The 20,000-nt window shown below is 36.5% G+C and overlaps 1 protein-coding gene across 1 annotated transcript in view; it reads right to left on the minus strand.

The window, feature by feature from the left end:
* Positions 1 to 20,000, minus strand: part of LOC136837253 (monoglyceride lipase-like) — a 143,606-nt gene that overhangs the window by 53,984 nt on the left and 69,622 nt on the right. Inside the window, exon 2 of the mRNA XM_067101995.1 lies at positions 25 to 131. Coding sequence (XP_066958096.1) covers positions 25 to 131 — 107 coding nt within the window. The remainder of the gene's footprint in view (positions 1 to 24; positions 132 to 20,000) is intronic.

The following is a 20,000-nucleotide window of genomic DNA, read 5'->3' on the forward strand; positions in this document are numbered from 1 at the left end:
CTTCAGAGGCCCTTCTACACTTACCATGGTCGTGACCGAAGGCGAGAAGTCCCGTTGCCGTTAGCCTGAGAGCCAGATCTTCGTACCACTGAAGGTGTTCCCCAAAGCCGTGGCAGATGAAGACGAGGCCCCTGCAATAAGGAGAAACATTTTCATGATTCTGGCAATAATCTTTCACTCGAATTGTATTCTTTATAAATATCACCTTACAATTACAAAGCAGTCGAGAAAGAAGTGAAAAATAGTGTGTGTTTACCGTAGACTATTTATTGGAAATGTCAATAGTTTACGAAATTAGGCCAAAGGCGGATGCGCCGGGACCTGTGAAATCATTCATCGCTGAAAGAGAATTTTAAAGTGAAAATGATGAAGGAAGAAAGTTAATATGAACGGAGGTACAGTAAATGTAATGAAGGGGGTTGCAAGTAAAAGTAATTGAAGGGGTTGCGGCGAAGGGCCGAAGTGACGCTGCAAAGAACCTTAGGTAATGCCTACAGTGCACCGCGTGAGGTGCACTGACTGTACACCCCACTACGGGGTAAATGACTTGAATCTTCAGGGATGAACATTCATGTACTCACAAATTTTGTTTATTTTGATTTCTACCTGTCTACTGTATACGTTTCCACGACAGTTTCGCATTTGAAATAGCTTTACAAAGAACCGTCTCATACACAAGACTACCTTCAATCAGGTCCGCCAGAGTTATTTTTGTGTTCATAATTGCATATTTGCATACTTAAATAAGAAACATGACAAAATCGCAAATGTTTTTTTCAAAACGCTTCCGCAAAAGTGAATGTCGATAACAGGGCAATTATAAACACAGAGAGACCAAAATGAAGCCGTTGAAAACAGCAAGAGAATGAACATATCGAGGACGACTATTTTGAGAAAATCGCTTTTAAAGTGGCATGGCGGTCTCTCTTCAGCATGAGAGAGTCAGCATCCAGAACACTGCTAGGAAAAACTTGGAGAGATTGAAATAAAGGGGCTGAAAGATCAGCTGTATACCAGGTAGCGTGACATCGCAACACCTACAAAACGCAAGGTGTGGAGGTCGACGCTCTACGGTACGACCAGCTCACACTTTTCTCTAAATGCACAAGCAAAGTCACCTATATAACTTAGCTCATGGAAAAGTCCTTACACACAGGTTTACAAGATAAACTACAAACGTGGAATAGGAATCGGAATAAAGAATTTAGGCCAAAGGTCAAGCGCAGGGACCTGTGAGATCATTCGGCGCTAAACCAAAAATTGACAGTAAAAAGTTTTGAAAGGTGTACCGTGAGGAAAACCTCGCAGTTGCAATATGAAACAATGGTTAGGGAAGGGTGGAAAGTAAGGTGGAAGAAAGATAATATGAGCAGAGGTGCAATAAAAGGAATGAAAGGGGTTACAGCTAGAGGCCGAAGGGACGCTCCAAAGAACCTTAAGTAATGTCTATAGTGCACCGCGTGAGGCGCACTATGGCACTAACCCCCTACAGAGAACTAAAGACATGGGAAATCCTTCGCGCAGGTTTAATATAGACTGAAAGACGTTTATCAATACCAGGTGATAAACGGGAAAGAGCCTATGTGACCAAGAAGCGAGTGTGTGCAGGCAGAAAAGAAACGGGCAGTGCAAGTTTATATAATGGAGTTCGACTCAGCTGTACTGTACAGTATTCTGAGAGGGCAAATGAGGTGGCAGAAAGTGTAGAAGTTCTCTAAACAAGATGATCATCCTGCATTTAACAGTTGGAGGATGTGTGTGTCAGCCACACCAATTACGAAAAATTTACTGTTTTAGAAACAAACGCAGACAAATATATAATAAACACATACATACATACATACACACATATGTATATATATGTGTGTGTGTGTGTGTGTCTGTATATTTGTAAGTATAACATAGCAACGCTATCCGTAATGTCTGGATACGAATCCTGCCATCTTGACCCATCCATCTTCATAAAAAATTTAAAATAAAATAAAAATGTTTTAATAAGAAAAACATACAAGCCCAACTTAGAAAAAAAATACCATGCCCACCATAGGACTTGAAAATAGCCCCATGTCTTTCACTTTTGCATCTCCATGCCTTAAATAACATCCAAGTCCCTATCACACAAACCAACACACGGCAACAGCGACCCCTTTCACAAAACGAAAACGTAAGAATCTTTGTACCTTACAAAGACGAGCCCGCGATTCGATCCACCTTGCAGAGATGGAACTGATGTCATTCTTGCCTGACAGTGAATACCGGGTCCAAAAGGCGAAGGCAGACTTGAATTTAGAAGACTGTTACCACACATAAGCAAAATAAAAAAAAAAAATAAAAATACATAAAACATAAATAAATATAAAGAAACAAATATATATATATATATATATATATATATATATATATATATATATATATATATATATATATATATATATATATATATATATATATATATATATATATATATATATATATATATATATATATATATATATATACATAAAATGGATATATATGCGTGTGTGTGTGTGTGTGCGTGTAAACTCAGAATACGGGTCGTAGACTGTCAAAATAATAATTAACAAATAAATAGAAAAAAGCACCATTCACCCACCAGCGAAACACTAATCTGGTGGCGCAAAGCACTGAGCAGAGCTGGAAATAAGAACAAAGGTAAGGGGAAGGCAAAAAATTATACATCAAGATAAAACTGCTCAGTTGATGAGGACTGTGTATTTAATTCAGGAACAAGCAGTCTAATTCTGAGCTGTTTCCAGTGCAAGTAAATCAGTCTGAATATTACTTTGGTCAATAATAGTGAAGTTATCATTTTTCATATCAGTTTTACATGCTATAGCATGATTGCGTACATTGGATGGTTCAGGATTGGACATCCTAGTCCCTGTACGGTAGTTGACCGCCAACCACCGCCCCGCCCCCGACCCCCATGCGAGTCGGTTCGTAGTTTGAACTGACGTCTACCAGGATTAATAGAGTACTCTATTAATCCTGGCGTCTACTAGCTCCGACAAAATCCAGGCCGTATATTTATTAACAGCCAGTGGGGTTTTTAGGCCAACAGCCAGTGGGGTTTTTAGGACAGAGCATGACACCAAGAGCACCCAAGTGCCTGCTCTGGACCTTGGTGAACTCCCTTCTGAAGTGACTGTCTTTAATGAAAGCCAGACTTGTGGAGAATTTATACAGTAAGGACCGTAGCGAGCTTTGAAAACTATTTATTAATTCCTTCATTTAGGACTTCGCGAACGACCTTTTTGGAAAAGCAATTTTTGTTAAAGCAATCTAAGAGAAAGAGAGTCTCCCCATGGAACAGATTCCAGTTCGAGGTGAGCGAAAGCGCCCTATGAACCAGTTGTGAAACAAGAGCTAAAACAATTTGAACCCAGTCAGTAAAGGTCTTTTTTTCTAAAAACAGAAGTGCTAAATCATCACTTTCTCTTTTAACCAAAACATGTGAAAAAGGTAGTTGATCATCCTGATCGCTCTCAAAAGTAAACTTAATATTATGATGACATGAATTAATTTACTACAAAAATAACTCAGGAGTGAACACCGTGCTTGAAGAGAGCGAAGGCGTCATAAACGTATCGCACATAAAGGACCGCCCTAAAAGAAAAAGGACACTGGCCAAGCACGCGCTCCTCCAGGAAGCAAATGGATAGATACACACATACACACACATATATATACGCATAAATATAAATATATATGTATATATACATATAAATATATATATATATATATATACATACAAATATATAAATATACATATAAATATATACATATATATATATAAATATGAATATATATATAAATATATATATACATATATATATATATATATATATATATATACACATACATATATATATATATTCTACTGGTCAATTTTTACCATATATACGTAATTTTGAAATAAAGCTAAATGAAAAGGCAAAAGAGTACTTCTATGGTAAGGGGCGCTGTGGGTCATGCTGGCTGACAGAAAAGGAAATTGAAGAATAAAAATACGCAAAGAACAGAGGCGACAGAACCTTGGAATTTTTGTATTATATTTGAAACGGGAAGTTCTGTCCGAAAAGTGCACCAATAATATGAGATAAAAGTGAGAGAGAGAGAGAGAGAGAGAGAGAGAGAGAGAGAGAGAGAGAGAGAGAGAGAGAGAGAGAGAGAGAGAGACTTATACTGAAGGTGATTAGGATGCCATTTAACTATGACAAGAATACAATGTTGTAGTAAGGGATGGACGTGACCTTGGAAAGAATTAGATATGGAGAGAGAGAGAGAGAGAGAGAGAGAGAGAGAGAGAGAGAGAGAGAGAGAGAGAGAGAGAGAGAGAGAATTTTCATATTTTTAATATATTTCAATAACCCGAACTTCCAGTAGACAAACTCAATAATTGCTCGCTACTTTATCAAAAGCTCCTTTCCATGAAATGTAGTGTCATGCCTATTCTTTCCTTCGTTAATTAAATGTCAAATAAAGAAATCTTGTAACGAACTAGAAACGGGGTTCATATCTCTAAATCGAGGCATGATCTATCCAATTCCAACACGTCTGACTTTGAGGCTTGTCGTACATCACACTGTTTCTCCAGGTTTCCTAACTGTCAGCATTTTTCTAACCTATCTCTCCAGGGAAATTTCTCCTTCAAAACAAGCCATGAACAGTCTTATTTTAGTGAGGTGATGTCACGTATCATGTAACTTCAGATTGCCTTTACTTCTTTTAATTGCTGTCATAAACTATATCGTGACCTATGCTTTACATAGGTCTTGTCACGACCTTCTATTTCATTTGGACTCGCTTCGCTGCCGAGAAAAGTTCCCCTAAAAAAGAAAAAATCCGTAACTCTTCTGGCGAATCAGCCAACATTATCATTTTGCCTGAACATTATCAATTATCTGAGGGCATGAAGCGAACATTTTTTTCTAGTTTTTCTGCCGACAGAACTATTCACTAGAAATTGAATGATGCTGGATCCCATCACCTCTACAAGCTCACTGGAAGCGTCATACATTATAAATCAGGCACTACTCCAATATTCATATCAAATATTCTAGGACCTAAAGTAGCTGAGAAACATACACATGCACACAAGCACAATAGCCCGAGAGAGAGAGAGAGAGAGAGAGAGAGAGAGAGAGAGAGAGAGAGAGAGAGAGAGAGAGAGAGAGAGAGAGAGAGATAATGTACCAACTTTTCAACAGAAAAAGACGAAACAGATTTACAGATGAGTTCTCTATTCTGGATGTCAGTTTACATTGTATGTATTCCTACTGAAGAAGAAGAAGAAGAAGAAGAAGAAGAAGGAGAGAGAGAGAGAGAGAGAGAGAGAGTGTTCTTCAGTTTCTTTCATTTAAATACAGTCAAACAGTTTCTTAAGTGGGGGCTACTGCTCGAGAGTAAATTTATGAAATATTCAATTATACTCCAGCCATGATGACTCATTGAGAGAGAGAGAGAGAGAGAGAGAGAGAGAGAGAGAGAGAGAGAGAGAGAGAGACCTTTGATATATTGATCAAATCCCGAACAAAAAGTCTCAATTATTTACAGACGAATTTTGCTTAATTGACGTGAATCATCCGAACGCATTTAAAAACCTCGACTGGGGCGTTGTGGTGATTTGGCGTCGCTCGAAAAAACGTAACGAAAAATCAACAACAATAAAAATGACGAGTAAAAAGTTAAATAATAAACAAAGATAAAAGAGGTCATCAAACTATGGAACTCTTCCCTACGATTATTCCTTTACGGGAACTTAACTGCAATAAACACTACAAACCTCTACCGCTGAATAAAAGCCTTTGATCTTGAAAATAACAACTAATTGACGCGTCCCGTCAGTCCTCCGAGAGAGACGGAACAGGAGGAAAAAAAACATACACGAATCAATGCGGAATTACTACTGACACAATTAATACAACCGAAAAATAAACAAACATCCGAACGCGCCGGCAGCGCACACAACCCTCTGGCGTGCTAAAACAAACTTTAAGCTGGCAAACCAAATAAACCAGGAAGCGATCACTTCCATAAATATGCAGCTTTCGCTTCGCCTCCCCTCCTTCCCCCTTCCCCAAGGCACCCGCAACCCCCTCCCCTAAAATAAACCATCGTAAAACTTGATTGTTTCCATAATTTCGGAGATACAGTAATGGAAATGTAGATTGGAGGGGGAAGGGGGGAGGAGGGTTATGGAGGAATATAGTCATCCCCTCTCTCCCATGGCCAAGGGGTATGAGGAGAGGGGGGGGACGAGAATGAAAGGTACAAGGGGGAACGGATGGTGGGGGGCTGTTTTATCTCCCCAATTACACATTTTAAAGGAGAGTGTCGGTTTGGGAGAAAGAGTTTGCGGCCACAGGACAGCATGGGAGAGAGAGATAGGGAGAGACAGGGAGATAGGATGTAGGTCACGCATACTTGCATAGTATGCACAAATACAATGTAAATGCAGTTCTCTCTATTACATGCATACGGCATTAATATGCTGTCACAATTATACAGTATATACACTTATACTTTTTAAATGTCTCTCTGTCTCTCGGCGTCAATGACGCTAGATAGCTTACAATCAGTTTCTTTCTATCTCTCTCTCTCTCTCTCTCTCTCTCTCTCTCTCTCTCTAATGACGATTAAATTTAAGCACTTCAATTACGAATATCATCATGAACATTTAAGGGCTAATATGCTTGACACGAGAAAAACTAGACGTTCCAGAAGATTATTTGTAAACTGTATATTATTTATATATATATATATATATATATATATATATATATATATATATATATATATATATATATATATATATATATATATATATATATATATATATATATATATTTTATATATATATATATGTTTTTATACTGTGCAAATTTTTCCCCTACTTGAGGGTGGGCGCCTAAAAGGATAGTCATCCGGTTCTATATATATATATATATATATATATATATATATATATATATATATATATATATATATATAAATAAATATAGTAAATATATTATGTATATATAAATAAATCAGTATATATAATATATATATATATATATATATATATGTGTGTGTGTGTGTATGTATATATATATATAATATATAAATATACCCGTCAGAAGTAATCAAAACACAATTACGTGTGGAACGGAAATCACTATTTGACTCATGTCGGGATCGAACCCAGGTCTTAGGTCTCAGTTGAAAGGGGGAAGGGCGCCACCAACTGCACTAGCCTTTCAACTGAAAGACCTGAGTTCGATCCCGATGTGAGTCGAATTCATATATATAAAATATATAAATAATATATATGTATGCACATATGCATATATATATATATATATATATATATATATATATATATATATATATATATATATAATAAAAGATGGTGAAGATATGCAGGCAGGGGACGGCCACGTTCCACCCAAAAGTCCCGCCATGAATAGAGACCAATTAAATTTTCGACGGGACGTTACGCCACTAAAATATTCTTGCGGATGCATTCACAGGAGGAATAGACCGACAGAAAAATTGGGGAAAAAAAAGTCTAGCTTATTTAATGATATGAATACATTAATTTAATCACTGAATAACATTAATAACAAAGTACTCCTAAGTGAAATTATAGTGAACCAAATTCATTGTTTGACAAAACCAATAAATAAATAACAAATGATCTATCATTATATGCATCTTCATTACTTAACGTTTAAAACAACGCATGAATAGAATAGAACATACTACAGAATTTAGGCCAAAGGCTAAATGCTGGGACCTATGAGGTTTTTCAGCGTTGAAACGGAAATTGTCAGTAAGAAGGTTTGAAAGGTGGAACAGGAGGAAAACCTCGCAGCTCCACTCTGAATCAATTGCTAAGAGAGGGTGGAGAGAGTAAGATGGAGGAAAGAGAATATGAACGTAATTACAGTAAAAGGAATGAAAGGTGTTGCAGATATGGGACGTGTAATTTAATATATTCACTGACTGCATAAATATAAAATACTCTGAGTTAAATTATAGTGTACCAAATACAATGTTTAACAAAAAGAAATATCTATCACTGCATTCAAAAGAACATATGAAAGACGACTGGATATCTCTGGAGCAAAGCTCTGCTCCCCTTACCAGCAAAGAGTCCCGAGTTCGATTCCTGAGGGACCCCAAGTTCCTTAGGCAAAGCTTGTTTAAATCCTTTGTTGCCTTTATTACCCCAAGCATTGAAATATGAACTAGGAGTTAGACGAATGTGATAGATTTATAGCAAGTGGAAGATGAGCATCCTGTGGCACCCACAGTGATGCATAGGGCCTCGATGAACTCACGCCACCACATTCTGTCCTGGGCTAACTCCTCAAGATCTCCCCAACACTCATCTCCTGCTTTCCGCTTCATTGTCCTCAGCCCTGACTCCTTTGGCCTACCTCTACCTCTTCTTGGCAACCCAACCTGGTGTATCTTGTACTATTCTCTGTCTTCTATACACATGGCCTAGCCACTTCCAGTACTGAGAACCTAACATACCCATCGACCGGTTGTACCCCCGTTACTTCTCTAATTCCGCTATTTGATATCCTATCCCTCCAATTAATTCCCATTCTTTTGAGTGACTTATTTTCAAATGCTAAGAGTTTATTATCCGAAGTCACTGTACTGCACCATGACTCATGCCCATAAATCAAAACACTCCTAAACATTACTTTATAAATTTTGATTTTTTTATGCACAGAAAAACTGCTATTGTTCCAAATATTTTTAAACATTCCCATTACCTGATAGTCTTTTTTAATCTTTCCATAAATTCTGAGCTTAAAGAACCATCCTTATCTAAGTAAGTATCTATACATTTAAACTTATCAACTTGCTTTACAACCATGCCTTCTATTGGATAATCCTGTGCATTTTCAATGTTCATATTCATGATCTCAGTTTTTCCACTATTTATAACCAAACCAACCTTTCAACTTTCACCCACTAGACAATCCAACACTCTCTGTATCTTTTCTGGTCCCTCACAGATCAAAACTATATCATCGGCATGATCTAAGTCAAGAAGTTTCCCATTTTCTCCCCAGAGTATACCTGCCATCCGTTTCTATTTTAACCCTTCCAATAACGTAATCCACGACCAATACAAACAACAGAGGAGACAGAAAGCCACCCTGAATCACATCAGACTTAACTTCAAACGGATCTCTCAAGCAACCATCAACTATCATCTTACAAGATGTGCCCTCATGCATGTTCATAATAATCCTCACAAACTTTTCCGGTATTCCATAATGCCTCACGATTTTCCCATAGTCCATCTTGAAATACTATCAAAGCCCTTTTCAAAATCAACAAAACAAAGACTTAACGGAGTTTTCATTTCACTAGCTTGCTGAATTAAATGCCTAACTATGAAGAGCTGATCACTGTAACCCCGCCCCTTTCTAAAACCGGCCTGTTCATCCCTCAGGGTATCATCAACCATTGGCTCCAACCTATTCAACAACATTCCACAGGCTACAGGTGACAAAGTAATTCATCTCCAATTACCAAATATACTCAATCTCCTTTCTTTGGAACTTTAATGATCACACCATTCTTCCAACCTGATGGCATTATCCCTGCCACCCAGATCCCATTGAATAATATCCTCAAGACAAATACTAATCTATCCTCCTCCACTTTAAACATTTCCAAGAATAAACCATCCTCTCCTGGCGCCTTATAATTCTTTAACTGTTTTATTGCCTTAACTACTACTTCTAGCCTGATCCCACCTTCAACTATATGAAAATCTTCCCAAGCAGGCGGTATATCCTCCTCTAGGGGGACTGGTCTATTAAGAACTGTCCCAAAGTGTACTTACTACTTTCCATATATTTCTGATTTCAACATTTTTGATCAATAAATTACCTTGCATATCCCTGACTGGTATATCCTTACGCTTACCAGCACTGCCACTCAGCTCTCCAATTGCTTTATACGCTATATATATATATATATATATATATATATATATATATATATATATATATATATATATATATATATATATATATATATATAATATATATATATATATATTATATATATGTGTTTTATATATATATATATATATATATATATATATATATATATATAGAGAGATAGATAGAGAGAGAGAGAGAGAGAGAGAGAGAGAGAGAGAGAGAGAGAGAGAGAGAGAATCCTAAATGTTTTCGAATAAGTTACGTGACTTCTCACTAGGGATTATTTACCACCACGAAACTGCAATCACTCAGCTGACCCTAATCTCTAAAATCAATTCCTTAACACACAAAGAAGCTCAACTGTTTATGATACTAAACGCGCAGTAACCAAGCTGCAATGAATATAAACGTATATAAGGAAGTATAACATTAATTTCGAGACATTCTGTCTTCTCCCTAGACTAATAAGAGACGAATGTCTTGAAACTTGATTTAGTCAAGACACAATCAACATCAGCTTCAGTGCAACATATTACAAAAATTATTAAATTCGTTCACACAAACCTCTCTCTTACGTAATATTGAGGTTATATTCTGATGAAAAGAATATCCCAGAAATAAGGCGGATGAAATGAGCCATTCGTCTCGTACTGTACATGGCGTTGCCAAGACGGTTATATGTTTTGGTAACTGGTTTCGTTTGCTTTTCTGTGACTTTAATGGCTGGATTTTTACGATTTTTCCTGAAGCTTCACCATGTTCCGTGGAACAAACAATTACCTTTTAGTGCAGACACCGTTTGGCTCTCGAAAAAATATATTTTCATAGCTTTGCTTATTGTTATTGACTATGAATAGAAAACGGAAGCTTTCAACAATTTGTTAAAGAAAATAAAAATTACAAACATTATTGGAGTAACTATGGTAATCGCTTTGGCAGATAATAGCACTTCTGATTAGTTTCCTAGTGGCTGTAATTGCGGTTTTTACTTCTATACCTAATTATTGCCTTTTGGCTGAGTCTAATGGGCAACCTGTTGAAGTGCACTTAGTAGACGCTATATCCAACTTTCACTTATCACTCTTCAATAAATGAACTAGCAAAACGTGGTTATTTTGGAGGTGCCGAGATCATTATTCCAGCATTAATTTACATTACCATTCAAAATATATTTTGAATGCTTAAGCTAGTGAAAATTTACTCCATGTGATGTGCACTACTTCTCAAAAAGTAACATGTTTTTGTAGTTTTTAAACTATTCGTTGCTCACATGAACGTGATGAAACTAATAAGAAATTTGTTAATAGACATTAAAAAATTTAATATGTTACCAAAAAGAAATGAGATGAAACCGTTCTTTACAGACACACTAAACTAGTTCAACACGCGTAGGATTTGTGGCTAGGGTAAACGCCAGCTGTTGACTTAATGTACATCCCACGCTGACACATGGTAGTCCACACTTGTCGAATTCTCTAAAGAAGCACGGATGAGACTGCTAAGTCAAGCCCTTTCTAATGTTTCATTTCCCTGGGGAAACTAAAGTAACTTGAGAACAGAAATGAGGTTAGCAATGCTGATGACTGATGGAGAAAGTTATTTTTAGCACCACCATAACCTTGACAGTTGCTATCCAGACTACTACTAATGACGATAGGACTCTGCTGGCGAAAATGGTCGAACGGAATGGAATACAAAATTTAGACCAAAGGCCAAGCGCTGGGATCTATGAGGTCATTCAGCGCTGAAACAGAAATTGAGAGTAAAAGTTTTACAGGTGTAACAGCGGAAAAACCTCGCACTTGTACTATGAAACAAATTATTGTTAGGAGAGGGAGGAAAGTAAGATGGAAGAAAGAGAATATGAACGGAGGTACAGTGAAAAGAATGAAAGGGGTTGCAGCTAGGGGCCTGAAGGGACGCTGCGAAGAACAAATGTGGTGATAATGACAGCTTTCGTTGTTTAGAAAGTTTGCAGTTTTCATGAACAATCCTGTTAATGAAATAAAAATAACTTTCAGCTGAAATCCGCTGATATGTTCAGTTTTTGGAACAAATGAAATAAAAATAACTTTCAGCTGAAACCCACTGATATGTTTAGTTTTTGGAAAAATGTGTAGTTTAGGTAACCCTTCTATGATGTCTAATTCCAGGTAATGCCTACAAGTATGTCTTGTATTAGGCAGTTCTTAAGGACTGTCTACCTCCTGCTAAAATTTTCTCACTCCTGAATTCATTTCAACATTAAAGGCTGTACAAGTTTGTAAACCAGAAGCTTGTTTAATATGTCAGTGTATGTATACGACCTGGGATAGGCTGAATTAGGTCGTTTTGTGTAGGTGCCTTAGTTTCTGGTTAGTATTTAAGAGAGTTGACTGATAAAAGTAAGCAGATGAAAATATAGTGATAAAGAATCTGGCGATAAAGAGTTACAGATTAAGGATTCCACTAATGAACGGAATTAGATCAACGATTCCGTCGATACACATTCTCAACAAGAATACTTCACAAGGGTAGGGTCATTTGGGACAGCTGCTTTCCTTTTCAGTCAATATGAACGGTACTTTAAAATTGAGAATTTTTATAGTTTCTGTCATGAAAATCTTTACTGTCACAGCAATGTCTAAGTGGGCATCCGAACCAAAGAGACTAATGGCCAGCTTAAATTATCCTAAAAGAATTCTGAAGAAGCTGTAACAGAATCCAGAATTTAAGCCAATGGCCAAGTGCTGGGACCCCCGAGGTCATTCAGCGCTGAAAGGGAAACTGATAGTGAAAAGGTTTTATAGGTGTAACTGGAGGAAAATCTCGCAGTTCACTATGAAAAAATTGTTAGAGAGGGTGGAAAGTCAGATGGAATAAAGAGAATATGAGCGGATGTACAGAAAAAGGAATGAAAGAAGTTGCAGCTAGGGGCCGAAGGGACGCTGCAGAGACCCTCAAGCAATGCCTACAGTGCACCACGTGAGGTACACTGACGTCATTACCCCCCTTTGAGGTATAATCCCTTGAATATATTAATATAGGGCTTTGCCAAAGGCCTTTCCGCAGCAAATCCTTCATAAATATCCCATTATAAGTTTCTCTATCAATGAAATGGGATCATATCTAAAATTGCCTTACCAATGGAATCCTTTATCAGCAACTCTTCAACGCCAGACCTTTGTCACACACTTATCAATAGGGTCACCTGGGGACAACACTCTCATCAACAAGCTTTTATCGGTGGGATCTGTCAACAACAAAATGAGGTTCTGCCAATGACGAGACCAGCTGGAACGCTTCTGGAGTGAGATAATAAATAAATACAATTATATAAGTTTGCAGGTGTGATAAAAGAAATAGAAATATACGAATCAAACTTGTGAACATCATCTAAAAGTTTACTGTACATTATTACCAAACCCCCGCACAGGTAATTCATCGCATAGGCAATTACCAAACCCCCGCACAGGTAATTCACCGCATAGGCAATTACCAAACCCCCGCACAGGTAATTCATCGCATAGTTGCCTATAACATAAGTTGTTATTGCATAACAACGCAACAGTAATAAAAAAAACTTGATACTGTAGAACTAACGAGATTTCCGAGAACATGTTATGAAACAATCCCCTAGCAATTTCCAGGTAACTATTACTCAATATTATTACTTTCTTTCTTATTATTATTCTCATCGACAGCATATTTTTTTTTCGACTTCTCTTGCACAGTCTTTGGGTATCTGTACTATTCAAAATATTGCTACTGGTAATGTCACGTGGGTAGCCGTTCATTTTTTCCCAATAATAATAATAATAATAATAATAATAATAATAATAATAATAATAATAATGTATCATTTATAGTCCCTAATGTATTTGCACTGTGTATTTGGCATGGCCAAAAGTTCGTAAAATAATAATAATAATAATAATAAGAATAATAATAATAATAATAATAATGCATGCATTTTTCATAGTCCCTATTGTATTTGCACTGTGTATTTGGTATGGCCAAGAGATGATGAAAAAAAATAATAATAATGTATTTTTATAGTCCCTAATGTATTTGTACTGTGTGTTTGGTATGGCCACGAGTTGAGATAATAATAATAATAATAATAATAATAATAATAATAATAATAATAATAATGTATTTTTATAGTCCCTAATGCATTTGCACCGTGCATTTATTATGGCCACGAGTTGAGATAATAATAATAATAATAATAATAATAATAATAATAATAATAATAATAATAATAATAATAATAATAATAAGATATAAGCTGAACAGGAAAGCTCCATCATGAGAGTTAATTTTGTCTTGTTCTTCTCAATTTTTCTTATAAACCTTTCCTCTTCTGCAATAATAATAATAATAATAATAATAATAATAATAATAATAATAATAATAATAATAATAATAATAATGAAATTGTTACTGGCGTTGTTGCGCTAACAATCAGCAACGGGAAGAACAGGAAGGGAGAACAAAGCCTGAACAACAAACAGACGACTCCTCTAACATAATCTACGCCAACTATGAATGTCTTCGTTACTTAGCTTCGCTACTGTGCCATTCCACTTCCCTTTAAGCACTCAAAGACTGATGATCAAAGATCACCTCAAGAACAAACAGACCAGAATAAGAAGGCTACAGATAAGAGGGGAGACAAATATAAGAAACCGCGAAATTTCTGTTCAGGAAAAGTTTTGGCTCTTCTTAGCTACGAGGATGCAACGACGCGTGATTTGAAAAGTATGAAGTATGGCGTTAATAGGATTCGCTCAGAGAGAGAGAGAGAGAGAGAGAGAGAGAGAGAGAGAGAGAGAGAGAGAGAGAGAGTCTCAGCACCGACGCATGACATGAGAATAAAAATCATTCTTATTGCAAACCTGTACATGAGAGAATAAAAATGCCTCTTATTAAAACATGTACATGAGTAAAATATACCTCTTATTGCAAACCTGTACATGAGAGTAAAAATACCCTTATTGCAAACGTAAAAAATACCTGTTGTTGCAAACCTGCACATGAGTAAAAATACCTCTTATTGCAAACCTGTACATGAGAGAGTAAAAATACCTCTTATTGCAAACATGTACAGTATGAGTAAAAAATACCTCTTATTGCAAACCTGTACATGAGAGAGTAAAAATACCTCTTACCGCAAACGTACATCAATAAAAATACCTCTTATTGCAAACCTGTACAAGAGAAAGTAAAAATACCTCTTATTACAAAACCTGAGAGAATAAAAACATTGCAAAGAGACTAAAAACACCTACTGCACACATGTACATGAGTAAAAATACCTCTTATTGCAAACAAGTAAAAATAACTTATTGCAAATGCAGACATGGAAATGAGACTAAAAACCTTTTGCAGATGCCTCTTTTTTTGAGATGGGAGAGTAAAAATGCTTATTTTATGTAGAACATGTACATGAGAGAGTAAAAATACCATTGCAAACTTTACACGATAGCGTAAAAATACCTCTTACTGCGAACAATTAAAGTTAATACCAATTTACCTTCATTTAGCGAGAACGAATTCAACCATGAATAGAAAAGAGTACAATTAAAACGCATCACGAGATGAAAAATCTGACTTCATTTCCACATCAAAATGTCACACTGGCCTCTGCAAATACGACGACTCGACTCGAAACGGAGCGAAAACATCATGAAATTAAAATGAAGGGTGAAACACAAAAAATCGCTTGGGGGTGGAACGCTCGTAGGGGCGGCAAAAACATCAATGGCTTCGCTACATACTGACCTTTAGTGAGAGAGAGAGAGAGAGAGAGAGAGAGAGAGAGAGAGAGAGAGAGAGAGAGAGAGAGAGAGAGAGAGAGGTGTTGAAAACAGTATCGGCAATCGGCAATATATATATATATATATATATATATATATATATATATATATATATATATATATATATATATATATATATATATATATATATATATTATATATATAATATATATATATTATATATATACAGTATATTATAAATATAATATATATACACACATATATATATATATATTATATATATATATATATATATATATATATATATATATATATATATATATATATATATATATATATATATATAGAGAGAGAGAGAGAGAGAGAGAGAGAGAGAGAGAGAGAGAGAGAGAGAGTAGGTGAACGTTGAAAATACCTGCAACAACAATATAACGCGGGCATCAATGAATTGGCAAATATCAAATGTGCGACCCTCAGCCTAATATTATACCTCTGGAACGGGCGTAAAACAAAAGCTCTCGCATCAATGGATATAATTATAACACAGAGGACAAATGACATCATGCGTGTCCACATCAGTTCTCGGACCGAATGCGTAAAAGGCACATTCCCCCCCAAAAAATAAAAATAAATTAAACAATATATTCGATTACAAAACTACAATGTTTTACTCTTGGGAGTATACGTGGAAACTGTATAGGTGACTTTGTTTTTTGTTTTCTTTCATGTGTGTGTGTGATTACGCGCAAGAGCGCCTTTTGCTGTTATTCATGGTAGTGGGAGTGATATCTTTGAGTATTGCCACGTCGTTGTCAAACCTAATACATTGACCTCCTGAACTTCTACTTCAATAGCAAAAAAAAATTGTCAGGTTTACGGTAGAATTACTGAGTGAAATGAAACGATAATAGTGTACGCTCACACGCATGTTATATAATTGTGTGTGTGTGTTATATACACACACACACACACACACACATATATATATATATATATATATATATATATATATATATATATATATATATATATATATATATATATATATATATATATATATATATACATACATATATATATATATATATATACATACATGCATATATATATATAGTACATATACACACATACTTAATATGTGTGTCTATGTAATAATGTATGCGTGTGTGCGTACTTATTACTGCTTAGAGACGGACAACCAAAATATCCAAGACGAATCTGCTCTTGCTAAGCAAATATCTCAATGAATTTTACTCGCCTACTGAAGGAGGTCAGATAAAACGGCCAGGAAGGCAGATCAGTCTCCCCTTTGGAGAGGACGGGTGAAAGACAGATCCGACAACCAGTTGACCCTTCGAGCTTTGAGACTTGCAGACAAGTATATATATATATATATATGCATGTGTATATATATACATACATTATGTATGTATATATATATATATATATATATATATATATATATATATACATAGTCCATTTAGTTAACATTTAGGTAGCAGAAGAATATGATGAGGATACAGTAGGAAGGGTCGGGGAGGCACTGAACATGAGCCTTCTGTGTAGGTGTCAAAAGCGGCTGCTACTATGGAAACTTCTGCTTATTAATTCACCCGTGGTTCAGCAGTTATAGCATGAACGTGGCAGTGAGTATCTCGCTTCGTATCATAAATGAATTAAACCAGGATCTAATTAACATGTTTGTGGAGGTACATTTTCCGATTTTGCCCCTACGAAACATAATAATAAAGTATTGTTCTTTTTTTTCATTCCAACTGTAGGATAAATTTGATTTAGTCTTACTCACGACTTTCTGTTCAGTTGAGATTCACTACAAGCATTCCAGATTCATATTTAAAAACCGTATGCATTTTCATATACTGAAAATACAACACCAGATAAAAATCAGTCAATTAGAAGAAGAAGAAGAAGGAGGAGGAGGAGGAGGAGGAGGAGGAGGAGGAGGAGGAGGAGGAGGAGGAGGAGGAGGAGGAGGAGGAGGAGGGACAGACCAAGTAGCAAGATTGCGTTTGCTCTGAAATACCTTTGTCTCGAAACAAAAAGACTAAACTACTCGAGACGGGACTCCTGCCTTCTTGCCATTTAGATAACCCCCGTCTTCACCATGAATACCGTGTCTGTATCCTTTCCTCCTACCCCTTCCCGTAGCTACTAGCCCCTTCCCTCCCTCTTATGTCGTACTCGAGGGCCCTTCTCATCGAAGGTCTCGAGAATCCTCAGGGTCAAGGACCTATTGCTGATGTTCACATCTGCGCTGGAGATAGACCAACACAATGGGTGCACCCTCTACACAAGAAGAGTGCACCGTTCAAACGTTTTCTCGACAAATGGTTTGGCAATGGAAACGTTCGCGTTGGTAACACGATTCTTGGCAGAAACCTCCGCGGTGATATAAATATTATCAAATCTATTTTTCCCCTTCAAAATACCCTGTGAACCAAATGCTGCAAAGCACAAAAGTCAGTCAACATGGCGTCAGAAACGTGCGATTTCAGTGTTTTGCCTTCTATACTCGTGCACTATTTACAGCACTCACTAAAATTATACCAGAAATAAAAAGTCGTGACAACAACACACACACACAGAGAGAGAGAGAGAGAGAGAGAGAGAGAGAGAGAGAGAGAGAGAGAGAGAGAGAGAGAGAGAGAGCTTTCACCACAGTTAATGGAAGTGGAAAATTCTCTTCAAGAGAGGAGACACGACGGACCAGGCCGGAAATAGAATGTTAGGAAAAAACCTTTCGAAAATTTGTGGTTAAAATTACAATTTCTGTGAATTTACTCTCTATATTTTTACAGTTATTTTTGGAAAGGATGCATTATTCTTTCAGTTTTCCAAGTTCTGAACCATTATGGCCATGCCTAAAATGGTCAGTGCAAAGTGTTGCTAAAATATATTTAAACATTTGCTTATATATATATATATATATATATATATATATATATATATATATATATATATATATATATATATATATATATATATATATATATATATATATATATATATATATATATGTATAAACGTGTATATTATATATATAAATGTGTGCGCTTGCGTGTGAATATATGTATACATTTACTTACACTTATGTATATGTTTGTGTAAACAGGAGATTTTCAAATATGAGAGAGAGAGAGAGAGAGAGAGAGAGAGAGAGAGAGAGAGAGAGAGAGAGAGAGAGAGAGAGAGAGAGAGAGAGAGTATTTGGTATTTACGATAACCTGCTGGCAATTAGTCTCCTAATAATAAACTTGGATTCCTTGTTCGTGCCAGCTTTCCTTGATTCCTACTCTTCTCTTTCAAGTGACGAGTTTATCTATTTATAAGGGATTGGGGTCCACTCTCCTTTCCTTCTCCTTCTTCCTCTCTCCATGTCAAAGCTAGAGGAGTTCACTAAGTTGCCCGCACCGTCGGCCACTCCAGGGGGAAAAAACACGGCAACTTCTTTCTTTAATAGAACAGAATATAGAATTTAGGCTAAAGGCCAAGCACTGGGACCTATGACGTCATTCAGTTAAAAGGTCTGAAAGTCGTAACATACGAAAAACCTCGCAGCTACACTATGAATCAATTGTTAGGAAAAGGTAGAAAGTAAGATGGAAGAAAGAGAATATGAACGGAGTTACAGTAATAGGAATGAAAGGGGTTGCAGTTAAGGGCCGAGGGACGCTGCAAAGAACCTAAAGTAATGCCTACAGCGCACCGCATGAGGCTCACTGACGGCACTAACCCCCTATGGGGGGGCTTCTTTCTTGAAGGACGTTGCAAAGGGGGATTTACGAAGTATCTTGATAATGGAAATCGAAGGACGGCGGCGCGAGAAAAGAAACAAATACATTTTCCTCTTCAGTGGTTATCTGCAGGGGACGACACAAAACTACCTAAGCGGCAAAGAAATTCTCTTTTTTATGTGACATCTCAACCCTGAAATGCGACTTTTGTCCCAAATCTGTGAAAGGGGATTTGGGTCCAGAACTTTAAGAAGTTGCACCCCGGACAGACGTCCTGAGGATAAGATTTGGGGCATGAAAAAGAGAGAGAGAAGAGAGAGAGAGAGAGAGAGAGAGAGAGAGAGAGAGAGAGAGATCAAACCCAAAACTTTATTTCCTTTCTACAATGGTTAGTCTACAATCCATATTTTTAAAATATATACAACGTTCACTGACTTGTAAGATAACAAATACATATAATTTATACCATACAGTCAAACGCACATGGCCGCATTCTTCTA

This window comes from Macrobrachium rosenbergii, chromosome 4, assembly GCF_040412425.1.
Source record: "Macrobrachium rosenbergii isolate ZJJX-2024 chromosome 4, ASM4041242v1, whole genome shotgun sequence".
NCBI classification, from domain to species: Eukaryota; Metazoa; Arthropoda; class Malacostraca; order Decapoda; family Palaemonidae; genus Macrobrachium; species Macrobrachium rosenbergii.